Below are 21,083 nucleotides of genomic sequence, written 5' to 3'. Positions count from 1 at the left end.
CCCACTGCTCAGAAAAACCTACATTAAACACTTCAACTACTCGTGACATTGATGCTTGCATATAGAACTTCCACAGGCTCAGCACCCATCTACTTCCACTCACCACTAACAGAACAACAAACTGGACGCTAACCAGTCAGGTTTCAGGAGTGGCCATTCAACTGAGACTGCGCTACTGTCAGTCACGAAAGCCCTACAGATTGCAAAAGCTGATTCCAAATCATCAGTTCTTGGACCCCTCCTCTTCTCCACATGCACGACATCACTGAGTCCCATCATACAGGCACATGGGTTTTCCTACCATTGCTATGCTGATGACACACAGCTTTATCTCTCATTTCAACCAGATGATCCAACGGTGAACAATGTCTAAAACTTGGTATTACAAGCACTTCCTGTGTCTGTCTGCCTCTTTAAGAAGAATCGCTTTATGTATGCCCCAAGTCGCTTTGGATAAAAGTGTCACTAAAATTAAAAAACAAAAAACAAAATAAAAAATCTATGAAATCTTAAAAAAAAAAAAAAAAAAAAAAGTCATGTGTTATCGTGATGTTTTTATCAGCTGTTTGAATTCTCATTCTGATGGCACCCATTTACTGTCCAATTCAGCAGATGTTCACTTTTGGGTGAACTGTTCCTTTGAGGCCACTTGCATTGTGTCTTTTCTGTTTTTTGACTGTTGGTCTATGTATGTGGCAGATTAACATATTTGGTACAATGAGCATTGCATTTTGCAATTTAAAATGAATGCATCTAAAATCATAATTAATTCAGTTCCATTCCAGATGATCACACTATAATTGTTCAGTTGGGCAGAACATACAAACAAGCTCAGTATTTATAGGTTATTATTAGTAATAAGTGAGTTGGTGCACTTTTTTCTGCATTTTCTGCACTGTTTGGGGGGGGGGGTCTGCGTTATTGTGTAGAATGGATATTTAAATGATGTGTTTGTCAGTGCTATAAGAGTACTATGGTAGCTGAAAACATGATCAAATTAGGCTGAATATTTATTACTTGAGGGGGATGTTTTGTGAATGACTAGCATTCTGTGGAAATCTGCTCAGATTTCTGCAATCCCGCAGGGGCAGATTCTGTGCAGACCCAGTTTTAGTGAGACAGTAGTAGCTGCAGATTGTGCTAAATGAAGAGTTACTGTCTGCTTAACACTACATGGGTGTTTGACTCACCTTATGACTCTCAAAAGTACATAATTCATTGAGACTATTTTTTTTTTTTTTTTTTTTCGCATTGCCAGATTGTGTGTGTATAATACTTGTTTAATGGATTTTATAAAACAGTTGCTTTTGAAACTAAGGGAAAACGCACGGCATGCTTATAGGAATAACACTACATTTTCCCAGTGTGTTCAGCTATATTAAGATATTTTTGTGAATAGTTATGTTTATCTGTACTGGATTTTGAAATTATAACTGTGTAAGCAATGTTTTCACTAGAATGTTTTAAAACATCAGCACTGAGATTTTGCCAGATATAAGACTGTCAGATTCTGGTGCGGTTAGAACAAAATCTACCAAACTGTATATATGGGTGAATTTCATGTCACATAACATGTCTAGGTCACATTTCACCAAAAACAAAGCAAAACAAAAAACTGTAGCTGAGACAGTAATTTAACTAATAAAACATATTCCTTCCATTTCATTCAGAGTTGATTTTGATGAAAGCTTCTGCCAAATGCATAAATATAAATGGGGTTGACTAAAACTGGGACATGTTATTATGAGATTCACCCGTATATATGATATTTCTGAAATCATGTCGTCTTTGCCAGAAAGATGGCGAGAATGTTTTGCTTTGATTGTGAAACGAATCTGCAGTTTTAATATAAAAAATATGCATCCCTTTTTCGTCTAGCACTTGTAACCTAATCTGAATTTTTGCCCAGGGTCTGGCTTAAAACTCATAGTTTAAACTTTACATTGTCGACTGGAAGTGCCATAAAAGTAATATCAAATAAATATTGGCATATTTTCTCAAAAAACTATTTCATAGTAAAAACAAGATATTATGTGTTAGATTTTGTGATTTAAAAAAAATTAATTTGTTGGAGATGTATCACATAAACCTGTTGTTATTATCAGATTGAGTAAGATTATTAAAACTTAATCGCCCTTGGTGTGAATGGGCCTTTAATATAATCTATTAATAATGGCAAAAAAAAAGGCTTTATTTGAAGACAACGGTTTTGAGCTGGATCTACATTTCTTATTTGGTCAGCAAGTTCTTTTTGTTTTTATTTTGTTCTAATTTTCTCTCATTTAATGTTCTGTGTCATTTCTTGATATTAATTTTACATTACCTTATTTAATAAATATAATAAACACTTTACATTGTTTTCCGAGATGGTGGTATTGGAAACAATAAATTTTATATGTTTCTGTATGTGTGGTAAGCCTGTGTCTATGTCTGTGACTCGTTTCTAGACCCTACTAATTAACAATAAAGTTTTAACAATTGTCTCTAATATTTAATTATCACCAACCTACATATAAGGCTCACATGCCAGTGTTTTAAAATTTTAATAATTCACAAAGTTACTGTACCAATGGAGTGTTAAAGAATAACAAACTTTATTATCCCTTATATTATCATTTACAAAATACAACCTAATTAAAATGTCATAAAAACAAAAACATTAAATGTTGCTTGCATTTTTTATTTAAATATAATTTAGTGCAATTTGTACATTGTACATGAAGATTGTAAATTAACATACAAAATTTGCTAGGATGCTAATAAAAGCAGTAGAAATGAGCATAATATTATATTGTAGATTTGAATGAAATTGTAGCTACATCTAAAGACAACTCTACATTCCTCGTGCAGTTTTAAGTATGGACGTTAGATGACGCCAGAGAAGGCATGAAAGATGTAAACCAAGGCGTTAACCAAGAGTACCTGCACTCCAAAGAAAAACTGATGAAGGTCAGGATTTAAACGTGACAGTTATGTAGAAATTAATATTTACTTATGGTAGTGAGCTGTATAAGAACAGTCACAACATTGCAAACAACGATTCGTTATGAGCTACTCATTAGTGATTCTATAACACACACGTGACACGCTTACAGTTTAACTTTTGCCTGAGTCTTCATGGCTTCTTGTAAAATAAATATACTGCATTAATTGCATTGAAGTGCATAAAAGCATAGATCTTTATCTTGAGGTACATAATTCAACACTGTATTTCACTGATGTCCTGTTAAAAAGTATTAATTCCTTGAAATCCACCAATAAACATTAAAGTATATACATGAAACATAAATTGTAACAGTAAGGTTTAATACACACAGTCTTAACTGAATTTCAGGGGTGTGTCCACCTCGAGACCTTGCTGGGAATGAAACCGTCATGCCTAAATCACCTTAAGTGCACTTGCTTATACAACCCTCCTTCTTCCTTTTGGAAGCAGCATTGGTAATCTGAGCAGATTAGGATCAGCTGTGTCTTCTTAATCCCACCACGATTAAAACAGGATTAGAACTCATCTCCTGGCCTCTGTATCACAGTAACTGCTCAGTGGCACTGACACTCTCTGTCTTTCTGTCCCATCGAGCAAAGGCACAGCAATAGGGGTCACTGTGTTTTGAACTCTAGCAATGTCACTTTCCAGGCAGCAATATGGCATTGCTCACATTGACAAATTCTATACACATTAGATGAGATGAATGCCCATAATTCAAAAGCATAAAAGCGTATGTTTGAAATGAATAGACACCACATAAGATAATTTTGTAAGGTAAGGTTCCAGTAACAGATTGGCTTAGTGAGTTTTAGTGAGTCATATGTAAACCATGTGTAAAACACACATAGGTGTGAGCGATTTGAAAAGAAAAATTATATACAGTTACTTTAAGTTGATATTTTCCCATATATGGTGAAAAAAAAATCTTAAAAGTTCCTGTGTGAACATCACATTTGTGTATATTTAACCTAATATATATATATATATATATATATATATATATATATTACACGAAATTTCACATCAAATCTGACCCGACAGCTCAAAAATAAATCGGTTTTCCGTATTGAATCGGGGTAAGCCAAGAACACAGTTTTAGCACTTATTTTTAATGTACTAATAACTTGTTTGTTCATTAAGAGTAATCTTATTTCATGTGTGTCTTTGTATAGATAACACTGTGTATATGAATATGGCCATGGTTACTAAAAAGACACTTGCGACATCAGTTAGTGTTATAACAATGATGTTTTTAAGTTGTAAACAAATATTTGTAGTTAATTAAGAATAATGTATTAAAGTTTTATGTTTATATACAGTTCAATCCCAATCATGCAATGGCTAAATTACTTGTGAGAACAGTGGCTAGATGTAAAAGTAGTGTCTTTATAATGCGGTATGGTTCTCCAGAGCATCATGAACCGCAGGAGGAGGATCTTTCACCCTGCAGAACACAGTTAGCCTCAGGTCAGATGTGTTTGCACACTCTACATGATTTTCCACAGAAGTGCAAGTACCAGACTTCTGGCCCATTTCCTGGAAGATTGTGTGGTTGATTGGAGGTGGAATTAGGCAATAGTTAAGCTGAAATGTCCTCTATACAGGGCAGGGTCAGGTTCAGCTGCATCCAGCATGCTGTGCTCACATGCTATTTAAAGCCCAGCGAAAGCTGTGGCCTTACAGGCCTAATCTTCTCTTCACAAAGATGCATTAATCTATGTCTTCAATCTATGGGGCTGGATGGCAGCTTTAGTTCCTGCAAGAGTGGGATGATCTCCCTTCAAACCTGATGAGATTATAAAATATATGGGTATGGGCATATATTATGTAATTCTTTTTATTTTTTCCATTTCAAAACCAGTTCCAGTTCAAACATCTCTAGCATACTAGAATGTCTAGACATTCTGCAATAATGATAAATTATTTAATAATAATGTTTGTGTTCAGTCAAAGTATAAAGTGTCACGGGAATAATATTATGATTTTTCAAGTGGAACACGAGTAGTTGACATTAAATTATTTCGGAAAGTTCAAACTGTTTATCAGTTACTTTACAAAGATTCTGCTAATTGTTAAAGAAATTTAACACATGCCATTTTTATCACCTCATATTGAGTGAGAACACATGATGCATTTGTACTTTCAAACACTTTAATATTGTATTATCAGTAATTAAAAAAATAAACTGGTGAAGACAAAAAGGTCAGTAAAATTTTTTAAACTTGTGTAGCCAGGTACAGTTTCCTGTATACATTCATATAAATTTTAACATAAAATCTTGATCATGATTAAAAAAGAAAAACAAAAAACGCATTGACACATTATGTATTCTTTACACCATTGGAGGTTGTGTACTGTACCCAACTTGTCAAGGACGGAACAAGTGGATAAGGGATGGGGCAAGAAAGGAAAGAGTGAGACGGGGGAGGGAGGAAAGATCAGACCTCCCCTTTAACCTGTGGCAGCAGTAGCAGCATTCTTGATCCATGACAGTGAAACAGCAAATGCTTGGTGCCCATAAGTCTGTGGGTTTCATCTGGAGGATCCACCATCCACAGTAAACTACCAGATGCAAAGGTAAATTCATTCTTTAGCATATTCTGGCATTCTGTGTGTTTTCTTGTGTTTCTATTTTTAGTATTTCTTGATAAAGAATTTTTCATGTAAGTGTATAAGATATATAAGCCAAATTTCATGCAGTGCAAAGAAAGACATAAGGTGAATCTATTCAGTTAATCAGAAATGTTGAGAATTATTTATCCATTTCAACTTCTATAAATATATCTTAAAATCAAGGTGACCGCTGCAAATGGTGTTCATTTACTATACATGTGCATTCAACTGGTTACTGATTTCTAAATGTTCCCATCCTGCAGATATGATGACTGATAATAAATATATTTCAGTGTGTGTGATACAGTATATGTGCTGAGATATACTGTGAGTCGGGGTAAAAGTAAAGGCTGTGTAAATCAGGATAACAGTGGCCTATAGATCCGATTAAATCTTTGGCAGATGGACTCTTCAGAGGAAGCAGCCAGGAGTTTTAAAAATGTAAATATATAAAAAAAGCAGTTTATGTGCATGATATATATATATATATATATATATAAATATATAAATATATATACATAATACATATTTATATATATTAAAAAATTAATTATATGAATATAAATAAATAAATATAAACACAAATAACATGAATGACTTGACTGTAAATTCTGATTGGATGAGCCATGTTGAAACCATATAATAGCCAATATACAGTAAGCACATATTCCTTGCCATAGCATTTAAAGACGTCAGTCATTCTACAGAACTATATTATTTGGAGGAAAAATTGCTTAATTTGATTATTTTAAATCATAAATGTATTTTATTATGGGCATGTTTTATATGTGAAATAAGCAATGCAACACCCCTTAGATCATTGGTTTAATATAATGATATGTGGGAATGAATTATTGCTGTATCATTACTGTGGTTGTATGGATTGTGTAAACTGTCTGCCAGATTACAGTGATTATGTATTGGTTTAGACACTTTAGCACATGTCCTCCTAAAACCTATACATGCCAGATCAGAACAAATCTGGCTCTCTTTAGAGCTGTGCACTTCGTCATTTTTTGGAAACGGTTAGTTATATTTAGATATTGGGCTATTGTACACTACGGAGCCCAGTTATTAGAAATGATAACTGTAACTCACTTCATTCAGTCATATCATTCAGTGGTTAAGGCTATTGTAGATTGGTAATCATATGTAATGAAATTCTATTTTAGGACTCAAATGGCTGCTTGTGAGCCTCAAAAAAAAAAAAAAAAAAAAAAAAAGAGAATGATAACTATTTATGTTGTTAGGTGTCTAATTTGATTTGATATATCAGTGATCTAAAATGATGTTGTGTTTAGTCCAAATAAATATTTATCCTGTCGGATAGCTTTGTATTTTAACATTTATTCACATTACAAAATGGTAACATCTAAATTAATTAGTTTTATTTAAGACTAATATGACTGAATTGGTTTAATTCAAGACAGATATGACTAAATCATTCTATGTTTTTACACTAACTTAAGTCACTTCATGGGCCAGATCTGGTGGGATAGCTAGCAACTGCATGTCTTCAATTCTTAGTGTCGAAAGCAAAATCCCAGATTCTTTTCTGAACTATAAAACTATCCCCAAATCGGCACAAGCCATATCCACATTAGAACCACATTAGAAGTTACAGTATATAAAGAAGCGAAGAGAGAAGAGTTAAAGGGATAAATCACCTTCAGTTGCTGGTCCCCATTGACTTCCATAGTATGAAAAAAACGTAGTATGAAAAAAAAGTCAATGAGGACTAGCAACTCAAGGTGAACTGTCCCTTTAAGCTCCTCTGTTGCTTTGGTAACATAGTCCAGTTGTCACACTGATTAGACCTCCAGCTCAATGACACTATTATACTGGAAAAGAGAGCATGTTATGTTTTCCAATAATCACAACCTAATCACCGATTAGTGAACCTGTAGTCGTAATGACTGAGAGTGTTTGCTTAAGTGATGAGTTCGTTTGTTTTAATCATAGACATCATTATTATAATTAATATTATTATTATTAATTATATATTTGTATTATTATTATTATTATTTTTATTATTATAATTTTTTTTTTACTAAAATTGTTTAGTTACTAACTATATATATATATATTAGCATAATAACAGAATTATAATTTTTGGTTAAACTATATATATATATATTAGCAGAAAAATGAAAGGTTTGGAACAACATAATAACAGAATTATAATTTTCGGTTAAACTATGTCTTTAATGATAACATTAAGCAGAAGTCAGCAGTGCTGCTTTAAATCAACAATCAACAGCCATATGGAACAGGTGTGGGATCAGGTTGCAGCAAGGTGACTGACAGCCAGCTACTGGATTGGCTGAGGAAAGCATCTGTTATGTTAATCCTACTTACATGAAGTTGGATAAATAAATAAACTGACTATTCATGCCATTTAGTCATACTAGAATGTGATATTTTGTCATTTTTCTCAATGTTATGTTTGTTTTGATCCAAAATTGTAAGGCACATCAGAATTTTAAAAGGCAAATATATTCTGATCCAGAAAACTCTAAACTATTTCTCACTCATTGTGATATGTTGTGTTTCAGTGATTATTATGAGGAAGCCATTAGAGACTCTGGACCCTGCGAGGAATCGGGGAGTACATTGTTCCTGTCAGGTTTAAGTAGAGTTGGCCTGTAACCATGCCCGGCGCTCCATAGATTTCAAACCACCAGACTGCCAAGCTGCCCATTAAACATGGATCCCACATTCCCCAGCATCAAATTGGGGTCAAATTGCACCCCTCTGGAGCGGAACAGCAAGCGTCACCGATTGCAGCATGTCAGGAGGAAACTACGTCCTTCACGGATTTTTGGTTTTATCCTGAGCATCTCTGCCCTCACATTGTTCCTGTCTTGGAGTGCCTTTACCTTCACTTTGGGCCCATTCCCAAGATGGGCGCCACTCACTTCTCTCACCAACCATGAGGGACTTGCAGAACCAGTGCCACAAAGAACTGTCCTATCTTCTCACGAAGAGCACAATGTTTCGGCAGATATGCCCATCGCTATGGCCACGTCCGGTGAGCACAACCAGGGAGATTATCCCGAGGATCTGTTCACACTGGAGGAGAGGAGGCAAGGTGCAGTTGTGCTGCATATGTTTGGTATGATATACATGTTCATTGCCCTCGCAATCGTCTGTGATGAGTTTTTCGTCCCCGCCCTCACCGTGATCACAGAAAAACTGGAGATCTCAGATGATGTAGCGGGTGCCACCTTTATGGCCGCTGGAGGCTCTGCTCCCGAGCTCTTCACCTCAGTGATCGGTGTGTTCATCTCACACAGCAATGTGGGCATCGGGACCATCGTGGGTTCTGCGGTCTTCAACATCTTGTTCGTGATCGGGATGTGTGCTCTCTTTTCACGTGAGATTCTCCACCTCACCTGGTGGCCTCTGTTCAGAGATGTCACCTTTTATATCGTTGGACTAATTATGCTTATCGTTTTCTTCCTGGATAACTACATTACTTATGTTGAGAGCATTGGACTGTTACTCTGCTACGCTAGCTATGTCACTTTTATGAAGTACAATGCGAGTGTAGAGACTATAATCAAGACTAAATTACTCAGGAATCAAGTGGACGACATTGAAGCCCCTCCTAAGGTGAGTCACATTATTTCAGGTGAACTATCTGCTTCCCAGGTCAAAGGTGGCATTCTCCTTCACGCCTCCTTCCATTCCTGTTAGAAATCAGTATATCACAGTGGTTTGAACCAGGAGGCCCTCCGCATATTTCCAAGAGTGCTGCAGGATGACTTTTATAAAAGAATTAATATAATACATAAATTTATATAATCGATTTATTATTATTAATACAAGTAGTAGTAATTTTACTATTAAATAATATTTAATATGAATATATATTTTGATTCTCTAGCTTAATTTCAAATGATAAAGACACAAACAATTAATATGTAGAGTCAAATCAACACAGCACTCCCAGTTTCTTTTAATAATTAATATAGATTAATATAGACATTTTTTTCATTCACATTAAATATATAGACTGAAAAGAGAGAAATTTGGTGAATTTATATTTGCACTTATCCTCTGATGACTTAAAAAGACATGATGACATTTTTGGTATGTGAACATAGTGAGCAGCTGTTGCCCACTGGTTTTTATTGTGCATTTTGGGAATTTCTAGTGATCTTGAGCACTTATAACCGAACAAGGGAGCTGATTGCAACAGCAGTGGGAGCGGAACCCGACTGTTGGCTAAGAATCAGCGTTCCCAATGAAAAGAACACAGACAGTTTTATCACCTCTCTGAGCTGGATTAGGCATTATGTCAGGTGTCACCTGGACAACACTGCTCTGAGTACACAATCAGCTGAGTAAGACTTGACTGAGGCAAGATGGCGTTATAAAGGAAGAAAGTTGATAAAATCTTTTATTTACCATTTTGCTAAAATCTGTTTTACAGCAACCATGACATCTCAAGAGGGATAGATATCTATTTTTGTCTTTTCCTGGCACCGTTAGCTTTTTGTTTTTAAAGGGAACCCTGGGTATTTAGACTTGAATCCCTTAAAGGATTAGTTCACTTCCAGAATAAAAATTTCCTGATAATTTACTCACCCCCATGCCATCCAAGATGTTCATGTCTTTCTGTCTTCAGTCACAAAGAAATTAAGGTTTTTGAGGAAAACATTCAAGATTTTTTCTCCATATAATGGAATTAAATGGGGGCTTGGTTAAATGGATTTAATGCAGCTTCAAAGGGCTCTACACAATCCCAGCTAAGGAATAAGTGTCTTATCTAAAAAACAATATCATATACACAAACAACCACAAAATAGCCTGACACCTCATTTTCTCCTCCAACTTCAAAATCGCCTGACACCGTTGTTTTACCTTTTCTGTAAAGGGCATTTGACTTTTTTTTTCAAGTGTAAACACTGGGTTGATACTTCTTCCTACGGCATACATGAACTTTCCAATGATAATACAAAAATCACTATTCCGGTATCGTGTAGAGCCCTTTGAAGCAAAATTAAAACTGACCGATTGTTTCGGTAGATAAGACCCTTATTCCTCGGCCGGGATCGTGTAGAGGCCTTTGAAGCAGCATTTAAATTGCAATTAGGAGCTTCAACCCATTGGCCACAATTGACGTCTATTATAGTCCAAAATATATGTATAAAACGATGTGGATTTTTTTAAATTACGTAAATGTTTCATGGGTTTTCTACTTCATATTTCAGGAAGAGACATCATTTATGTTATATTAAGCTATTCAAGTCTTAATACCCGGGGTTCCTATTAAAATGTCGATTTGTGAGTCTTAACCATGTATTTTGACTTGTTTCTGAGGGTAAAACATTTAAACATCTTTTGAACAAAATAAATGTAGTTTAGAAGCAACATCACATAAATATATCTTTTAAATGAGAGTTTGAGGTTTTAAGCATAAGCCTTACTAAATTTTGTTACATTTACGTTTAAAACATCATTTTGTTTTGTAAGAACAATAAAATATATGAATTGCAGTTTTGCTATCTTGTTGTAGAGATGTTTAGGTGTTTGTACTGGGGAAAAAAAATAAGGGAGTGGTAAAAAATGTTGGATTCTAGGGATCCACAACAACTGTTTACTTAACTGTTTAATGTGTGTGTGTCCATTATAGGACAAATAACAACTGGATGGACATTTTAGAAGTTATTTCTCTATCAAACGAAGCGTTATTCATAAGCATAGATCTGACAGGCACAAAGAACATAATTGTACAGTATTTGCAGAATACGAGTTTTATACTTCCATCAGCTCTCAGTTATCTTAGAATTTCTTTATTATAATTATATGATGAAAACTTACAGTGGCCCCCAAAATTTATTTAGACAAATCAGTCATGTATGAATGTCACTGCATTGGAAAAAAATTGACAAAACATCAAACCAAGTGGCACACTTTTCATTCAGAACTTTTCAAAAGACACTTGTGCAGATCCGATACGAGGAAAATAAGTATTTAGACACTTTCTGGTTGTCAGACATTAATAAAATGAGCTTGGGTCCAGTTGGTTAAAAGCTAAATAAAAAAAAAAAAAAGAAGAAATTATTTGCATAATTTATTTGCAGAAGCAACTAATGCAGTGAAATTCAGACATTTTTAATCATGACTTCACTGCCCAATAGTGTCTCAATTAGGTATCAGTTTAGTGGTATTATGTATTGTTGATAGTTTAAGAGGCCCATATGAAGCCAGTTAAACCTGTCCAACCTGCTGTGTTTCATTCAAACAGCTGGAGTCGGATTTGTTTTTTGCATTGGAACACAGGTGAATCAGCTGACTGTGCTGTTTTGATAGGCTTCTTATTGATGCATCGGGGGAATGTACATTACTTTTGAGAACCGTTAGTAGCATTTTACTTATATAAACCCACATTCATTAGTCTTAGATTGCTCTTTGCTGGTAGACTGCTTTTTTGGACTGTCACCTCAGTACATTTAAAAATATTCCAGAAGCTTGTAAAATGTTAAATATTTCATAAATGTCCCATGTTTCATTCAGAATTGATTTAACACAACTAAATATATATCCTTTTCATGCAGACAAATGGGTCATGCAGAAGAAGACATTATAGAGCACATTACATTGGACCGTCACCCTTCTGGATTGGAATGAAAAATTCTTGGTATAGAGAGACTTCTTAAATGAAAATGAATAGTGGTAGAGACAGGGGTTGGTGTTGGGTGGTTGGTACATGTGCTCTTTGCTCCTTTAGCCGAAGCCGGGCTAATCCAATAAGATGTGATCCTTTTAGTGCTGCTAAGTATAGACAGGTGTCCTGTTCTTTTTAAAACTGTACTCAAATATAGAGTATTGTGGGAAATTCTTCAGGTATTTGCATCACGTTGTCAGATTCATTTTCGCGTTAAGACCTTTGTGTCTTTTAGTTTTTATTGTAGAGTTCAGAAACATGGTATTCATAACATCTTTATTTCTGCTTACAGTTTATGACTCCTAACCTGAAATCCTGTGTAATCCCAAATCAACTGCTTAGAAAGGGTGACGCCAACCAAAGTAAAAAGACTCTTAGTGCTTAGGGAAGTGACCTGCCTTCTGAAGTAGACTTTTGACAGGAATATTGAACATTACAACAACACCTTTCACTATCTGTCCAGCAATAGACACTTTATAAATTACTCAGTGCTGCTCGCTATGGATAGTTGAAACATTTTAAATGATTTTCATAGAAAATTGACAGCAAATTTGAATATGACTTTTAAGTGATAAAGCAGATGTTCATCTGTAATATAATGAACCAAACACTTAAGTTAATACTTAACTTTGTTAAGTACTTAGTACTTAATCTCATACTAGTGTACATAATATATATTTTTTTAATTTTTTTAAGAAACTGAAGAGATTTCCTTAAGAAGTACTTGGGAGATGAGTTACATTTTAAAATATACATACATATATATCAAAAAAAAAAAAAAATATATATATATATATATATATATATATATATATATATATATAACTTTCTAGTTAGTAATATGTAAATCTTTGCTGATATATATATATATATATATCACCTATTAAAAGTAACTGAATTAAGAAACTTAGACTTTCTAGTTAGTAATATGTAAATCTTTGCTGGCATAATTCAAGGGATATTTATGAAAAGTAAAGAGGGGAGAGTGTGAGAACCTGGTGTCATGTGTTGTGTGAGTTAATTTGTGAATCCTTAAATGCCCCTGTCTCTAAAATTGTCTCTGTATCTAAACCTGTCACCTTAAACCTCTTTAGTGTACTTGCCTGCGTTCTCTGGTTAACTACAGGACCCTTGCTAAGAGACACTGTAGAGGCAATTCAAGTTCTCAGAGGGCCCATATGATAAAACCCGGAATGAAGTACACAGGATTTATGACTTTTATTTTAAACTGTCTGTCTGTGTTTTGCACAGATGGTGTTCAAATACATTTGTTGCAGAATTGAGCTTGATGTTCAATTGATTATTTTGCTGGATTCATTTAAAAGAAAGATGATTCAGCATCATCAGTCTCTCTGTTACATCATGCTGAATTATCTTCATCAGAGACTAACAGGAACATTGTTACGTTTTAGATGCTCTGATGCTTTTGTGACTCTGTTTATCTAATGTTATGCTGATTGAAATATCATAGACTGATTGAGTTTGCTGCTACTGGAAAAGTTTAGTATATTTAGCATATTAATAAATTTGTTATTTTTAAGTAATGATGCAAAATTCTGACTGTTGCATCATTGCTTAAAAAATGCTTAGTCATTTCACAGTGTAGAAGTTTCTGTATGTCCATTTTCTTTACATTCTATAGATAGTACTGTAATGGTGTCATTGTGTGGATCCAGCATGCTAATTGGTCCAACTAATTGCTAAACTATTACCCTACAAAGTTCATTAGCTGCTCTCTAGCAAGACTGCCCTTGATCCCCATGACTTACTTTTCAACATCTGTCTTGTTTAAGGGTACAAATCAAACGAGATGACAAAGTTATATTAGATTTGGTAAATATGCTCTGGCTTTGCACTGCTGGGAACGTTTCTGTAGTTTCCATCCTCCCCCTACAATCAATTTTTAGTCATGCATAAAGTGTTTAAGGTTTTACAAGGTCAGTTGTTTATTTTCTAACATTTTCACATGATGTTGATAGGTTGGATTTTAAGCTATTGAGTAGTGTGTGCATGCCAGGTGAAACATCTGTAAGAAATGATTATTATCATTATTTTTTTTTTAAGCAATACAGTCCAGACCACTGAAGGCCAAAACAAGATCGGTCCAAATCCCGCACCCAATCTTTTTCTGGGTCTTGAGTTTATGGTCTTGGTTAGTGCTATAAGATCTCTTCTGATAACTCAAATGAACTCAAAACATTTCATTATATTATGGTAGATGTTTTATTAGTTACCAAATCTTTTCTAGAGGGCTCTTAAAAGCATAAAATGGACTAGTTGTTAGCCAAGTGGTGTGGTGCCATAAGCCCATCAGTATTGTAATTTTCCTGCAACTCTAGATTGACTGATTCAGATATGGTTCAGGTGATTGACAAAAAGTTTGGGAAAAGATGGATGAATGGGATGCTCCGAAGGGGCCAGTCCCTGCAATACCTGTGCTACGCTGTCAAAGAAATGCAGTAAAAATGGCATTGCATAGTTTCAAACCATTATTCACCTCAGTTCTTTTACCTCTTTTATCTCTTTAACTCTTTGCTTTAAACACTAGTAATTTATCTTGATTCAAATTTTATCTTTGAGAGTCTGGTTTTAAGGTATTGGGTTTAGTCTCATGGCGTCAGATTTTTGACCGTTTGGTGCTTAATGGTTAAAGGATGTTCACATTATTTTCATTTAATGAGTTCTATAACATGACAATAAACTTCCATCTGCCCTAAATGCCAATGATGGTGGTAAAATTTAACAATAAGAAATTATTTTTCAAAGATAAATAAAACAAGATTATTGGAATACTAGTTCAGTCTTTCTGCTTGAAAATTTCACATTCGCTTCAATGTTATTGCCATTTCTTTGCAATTAATTGTGAAATTTACAAGCAGTTTCTGAGTGAAAATTACTTCTACACCATTTTTTTTTCCCTTTATAATAGTTTCTGTAACTATATCGTTTTAAAATCTTTAAGACAATAGCGAAGTTCACACCACAACTATAGCAGTAGCAACACAGAGAAATTATATTGTTGGAATAAAATTTCAACAATATCATTTTATTTATAATAATAATAAAATCATGTTGTAATTATTCAAAAAAAGTTCATTTTGTTTTGCTTTAAAAAATTAATGGTGGATTCAAATCATAACAGTTTCACCTTTTCTCACAAGTTTCAGTTTAGAATGATATGGTTAATTTACCGGTTATTTATTGAATTTGGAATTAGTGCAATACAGTTTAACAGTTTTGTTTAACATCTTGCATACAGCAAGACGCAATATATTATGCAATGCTTGAAGCCATATTTGAATGAGATTTTGAGAGCAGATTTTGTAAGGAGTGATTTTCATCTTTTACTTTAAGTGGTTTCTTAGAAACTGTTATTGATGGTATTTGGAATTCTATGATTGGCTTTTCTGTACAGTAGTTAAGAAGTGCTATTTAGGGCCATGTAGAAGCATCAGACCAGAACTACTGTAGGCCTTAGCTGTGCTGTGTAACAGCTTAACATGTTCTTGGTTACCTGCATGTTGGGAACAGATTGAGCTGATCTTTTTTAAAGCTGACCTTGAACATCCCCTTCTCTATGTTAAACTCACTATGTGTGTCTACACATAAAAAAAGATAAAAAAAAAAATCTATTAAGCAAGGACACATTAAATTCATCAAAAGTGACAGTAAAGACATTTATAATGTTACAAAATATTTATATTTTAATTTTTTATTCATAAAAAAATCCTGAAAAAAAGTCTTGTGGTTTCCACAAAAATATTAAGCAGCACAACAAATTTTCTGCATTGATAATAATAAGAAATGTTTCTTGAGCACCAAATCAGCATATTTGGATCATGTGACACTGAAGACTGGAGTAATGATGCCGAAAACTGAAAACTCAGCTTTGCCATTACAGGAATAAATTACATTAAAATATATTAAAACAGAAAACAGCTATTGTAATAATTTTTGACAATATAACTGTATTTTTTTTAAATAAAAAAAATAATTGCAGCCTTCATGAGCATGAGATACTTCTTTCAGAAACATAAAATAACCTTACCAACCTCAAACTTTTGAACTGTAGTGTGTGTAAATAGACCTTCTGTATGTATGTACCACAATTAAACTTAATATGGAGAATAGAAAAGCAAAAAAATATGTATATGGTGCTTATATGACTAATGGTTTTATAATTTCCTGTACTTTTTGAGCTTCTTTGAAAATGCTTTTTAGAAGTTGTGTTTTAATAAAAAAAAAAAAAATAGGTTTTGATTTAACTTTTCAATTCACGGAGTTTTGCTTCTCTTTTTTTCTCAGTTATCAGTGCAGCAGATGACGAAAATAAACTTTCGGTAAGCATCATCAGGAATCTTCAGCGCTCTCTTATCTGCATAATATATGAAATTATATATCAGAATGCATTTCTTCTTTTTTCCCTAAAGGCTAAACCCCGCCTCCAGAGAGGAGGAAGCTCTGCCTCCCTCCACAACACCCTCATGAGAAACAGCATCTTCCAGCTAATGATTCACACACTCGATCCACTCAGTGACGGTAATGTGCAAATACAAACACTCCAAATTTACTAAAACACTCACATTGATTGCTGATAGATAGATTTGTTAGAATTCATAGATTTGTTAAGTCTTACTAATAAAATATGTCATAAATTCCAGGGAAGTTCAAGGAGAAGGCATCGATTCTGCACAAGATCGCAAGAAAAAAGGAACAAGATGAGGCAAATGGTGTTGGTAAGTTTTAATCTTTTGTGTAACAGCATTCCTTACCTAGTTTACTTCTGTAATGTGACATATTCCTGAGCAAAATCAGGATAATTGCTGTAGAATTGGACTTTTATCCCCTGAAAAGTGGCTTTTCCATTCCAACACTGTTTTCAAAAGTAGGCCTATATGAAAAGTAAAGAGATTTGGTGACGTCAGCTGAAAAGGAATGGATTTTCTGATGAGGACACTCTAAAAAATTATATTATAAAAATTATAATTATAAAGACAGCTTTTTTCTTTGGAGAAAAGTCATCCACTGTAATATCAGCAACATTTTTATTTTTATTTCCTGTTATCTATAATTACTACAGCAACATAAACACTTACTATTTACTTTTATCATAAGCATTTAAAATCTGATGATAGTGCTGGGCATTATGAGGATTTCAGTGCTTAAATCACATCATTACATATGTGTTTTTTTTTTCTTTTTTTTTCAGTTGATAAGAATTTTACCAACAGTACTAATGTGGAGGTAGAAGTCACTCCGCCCATGAATGGCAGTGCTGGAGCTGAGGTGACGTCGCAACACAATTAGATCATCTTGATATATTCAAATAAATATATTGGAATTATTAAAATATCACAGGCAACTGACTGACATCGTGTTGTGGTTCTAATCTCAAAGGCTGAGGAGGACGACGATGAAGACCAGCCTCTGAGCTTGGCATGGCCAGACACACCAAGGAAGCGAGCAACATACCTCTTCATCTTTCCCATCGTCTTTCCATTGTGGCTGTCACTGCCAGATGTCCGCAGAGATGTACGATTTAGTTTTTTATGTTTTTTTTTGTACATTTGAAAAACAGACTTCTGACATATTTAATCCAGATCTTGCCATTGTCACTTTCTGTGTAATTGTCAAGTCATCTTTAATTATAGAAAGCACTTTATACAATAGAAACGGTTTCAGAGTAGCTTCACTTCATCAAATATTAGACAAATCAAAACTTTACTGTAAAGCAGCTCTAACAAGACAATAGCGAAATTATTCAGCTCAAGATAGTTCAGTGTTGATACAGTTCAATAACTGTGTAAAATTATGAAACAAGTTCAATTCAGTGATTAGTTGTAGAATGAACAATTTGAACAAAGTGTCTTTTAAAGCCCAGCTAAAGGGCTGTTGAAACGAACAGACTGCTTGGTGCTGTGTTTTTTAATATTTGAATAGCATGACATTCCTTCCTTATTATTCCTTCTATCCTCTCTTGTTCCACAGTCATCAAAAAAGTTCTTTCCGGCCACGTTTTTGGGATCTATTAGTTGGATTGCTATTTTCTCTTACCTGATGGTGTGGTGGGCTCATCAGGTACCTCATCTTCACCAATAGCACACACACCAGTTTCACACAGCTTTTCTGTTCTATTGCAGTTTGTCCACCAATGTTTTCATCTTACTGAACTGTGAGAAAAAAAAGGACTGTTTTCTTCAGTGTGAGGTAGTCATAGGTGAAGGTTGATCTCTCCTTATAACACTGCTGTAAATCTGTAACTCCGCACATTCAAAACCAGCCAAATCCCAAAGCCAATAAGCTATTCTTGTCTTTTCCCTTAGAGGCAACTGTTCTTTAGCTCTGCATCAGCTCCCTCTGTAGAAACTCATCTAAACCCGTTGCAGTCAGATGTTTCAGGTTTTCCAGAACGACTACAATCAACTATTACAGTTGTTGTCTACCAGAACTTCAGATATAACAAAATAAATTGTGATTACTTAACATAATAAATCAGTACTTCCAACTGAAACCAGACAACTTTGTAATACTAATTCTAGAAGAAATACAAACTATCTGTATAGAGGGGCCTTAAAATATTGTGTTGATAACAGCTGAGGCTAACACCAAGTTTAAAATTGTTTTGTCATGGTATTTATTACAAACTGGTGAATTTTTGAGCACATTAAGCCCCCTGTGTAAATTTCTCCCACAGGTTGGTGAGACTATTGGGATCACAGAGGAGATTATGGGTTTGACTATTCTAGCGGCTGGCACCTCCATTCCTGATCTCATCACCAGTGTTATTGTTGCCCGGAAGGGTCTCGGCGACATGGCCGTCTCCAGCTCAGTCGGCTCCAACATATTTGACATCACTGTAGGGTGAGAGATCTTCATCATTAACACAATAATCATTATGTTATTGACTACCTACTTCTAAAACAACTCCCTGTGTCTGTTCCCCAGCCTGCCATTTCCATGGCTACTCTTTTCACTCATGAACGATCTGACTTCAGTGGCCGTGAGCAGCAACGGCCTGTTCTGTGCCATCGTTCTGCTCTTCCTCATGCTCCTCTTCGTCATCATCTCCATCGCTGTGTGCAAGTGGAAGATGAGCAAGCTGCTGGGTTTCCTCATGTTCCTGCTCTACTTTGTTTTCCTGGTTGTCAGCGTAATGTTGGAGGACAAGATCATTATCTGCCCGGTCTCCATTTGATTTCTTTATCATGCACGCCGTTGATCTTTTTCTGGGAACTGGCCCCTCTGTATTGCTCTGAAAGCACTCCAGGGCGTCCGAATGATAACATGGGAGTTCGGCCGCAGCTGCGCTGTGGCACTGCATCTTTATATCCACTGAAGTCTGAGTAGCAGGGCTTTCCAAGCAGTAGTTTGTTATGGGAAAGTAGTGCATTATTCTGTATGCACTCTCCAAAGCAGTACATGGAGACTTAATGTACTGTAGATTTTAGACATTTTTAATATGCTGCATGAAGAGGCTGGACATTAAGAGCAAGGAGACACCACATCCATTGAAGAGGCGGACATCTATGGGGAATGTCTACAGACTCAGGAAAGGACCTTTGATGCAAATATGCAATAATATATAAATCAGGATCCTGGTACTGTGCTTTAAAGCTCATGATATCATAAGCCTTGTGTTGCACAACAACTTGAAGAAACAAAGCTCCATGTTTGTTTTGTCTAGATGCTGGTCCTTTCTGGTTGTTACTTGAGCATTTTCATTCTGAGTATATCATATCATTTATTGAATAGACTTATAGACATAGTCTTCAGAAGTCTACACTCAAAAAAAAAATAAATAATAATAATAATTAAGTACTAAATTTAGGATTTATATATTTGAATCACATATAAAATTTCCATCCATTTGGATTACACAGTTTTACCATAAACAAACAAACAAAAAACAAAAAACATTTCTTGAAATAAAATAATTGTTCACTGAAATTTCAGCTAGTTGCCAAAGCAAAATTTTCTTTAACTTAATGTACTAACTAAAACTATTAAACTAAAATTGAAATAAAAAAAAAAACAATAATTAAAAGAAATGACAAAAATGTACAACAAAAATACTAAAATATTAAACTGAAAATGGAAAATACAGTTAAAACTAATAAATCAATATATATATATATATATATATATATATATATATATATATATATATATATATATATATATATATATATATATATAAACTAATATAGTATAGGGATACTAAAATGACACTGATGCATATTTGTCTGTCATATGTAAATGAAACAAGTTGAAACAAGATTTCTGTAATAGTACTAATACATTTTATAGTACTAAATAATTGTACTATAAAAATACAGAATAAGCAGGTTTATATATTTATCAATAAATCCAATTTGTTTCAACCTCATATATTTTAACTACCTGAAAATTGCTTGTTTCATGGCTATCCATATTTTAACCATGTCCATACTTTTTAACTGAATAAATGTAATTAATACCACAAAAAAAAAATTTAAAATCAAATACTGTAGATGCAATTATTAAATATTCATGACTATGCCATGTTTGTTTGTTTTGTTTTTTTTTAAAAAAACTCACCATTTTCATTAATATACGATAAGCATTAGTAATACAAATGCAAGTTAAATATATGTGTTTACGTTAAGTCTGTGTAATCCAAATGGATGGGACTTGTATATGCAATTTCAATACATAAGTCTTAAATTTAAGCGCAATTATTTTTTGAGTGTAGAACTGCAAATAATCAGTATACAACTCAAAAGATTTGGAGCACTTGTTTTATTTAATATAAGTATTTGCATTAAT

General features: G+C 34.2%; 1 protein-coding gene across 2 annotated transcripts; it reads left to right on the top strand.

Annotated features, from left to right (window-relative positions):
- The first annotated feature begins 5,386 nt into the window (after positions 1-5,386).
- slc24a2 (solute carrier family 24 member 2) lies at positions 5,387-20,116 on the top strand. Of its 2 annotated transcripts, XM_042727802.1 has the most exons (10): positions 5,404-5,566; positions 8,158-9,217; positions 16,583-16,618; positions 16,709-16,817; positions 16,940-17,014; positions 17,488-17,564; positions 17,676-17,810; positions 18,267-18,356; positions 18,973-19,139; positions 19,224-20,116. In XM_042727802.1, exons 2-10 carry the CDS (start codon positions 8,309-8,311, stop codon positions 19,471-19,473), a joined length of 1,848 nt encoding a protein of 615 aa, XP_042583736.1. In that variant the 5' UTR covers positions 5,404-5,566; positions 8,158-8,308; the 3' UTR covers positions 19,474-20,116. The 2 variants fall into 2 exon arrangements, with proteins under 2 accessions (XP_042583811.1, XP_042583736.1); XM_042727877.1 differs by lacking the exon at positions 19,224-20,116 and having other exon boundaries at positions 5,387-5,566; positions 18,602-19,115.
- The last annotated feature ends 967 nt before the right edge of the window (positions 20,117-21,083 follow it).

Source organism: Cyprinus carpio, chromosome A1 (assembly GCF_018340385.1).
Source record: "Cyprinus carpio isolate SPL01 chromosome A1, ASM1834038v1, whole genome shotgun sequence".
NCBI classification, from domain to species: domain Eukaryota; kingdom Metazoa; phylum Chordata; class Actinopteri; order Cypriniformes; family Cyprinidae; genus Cyprinus; species Cyprinus carpio.
This window is presented reverse-complemented; position numbering and strand designations above follow the sequence as displayed.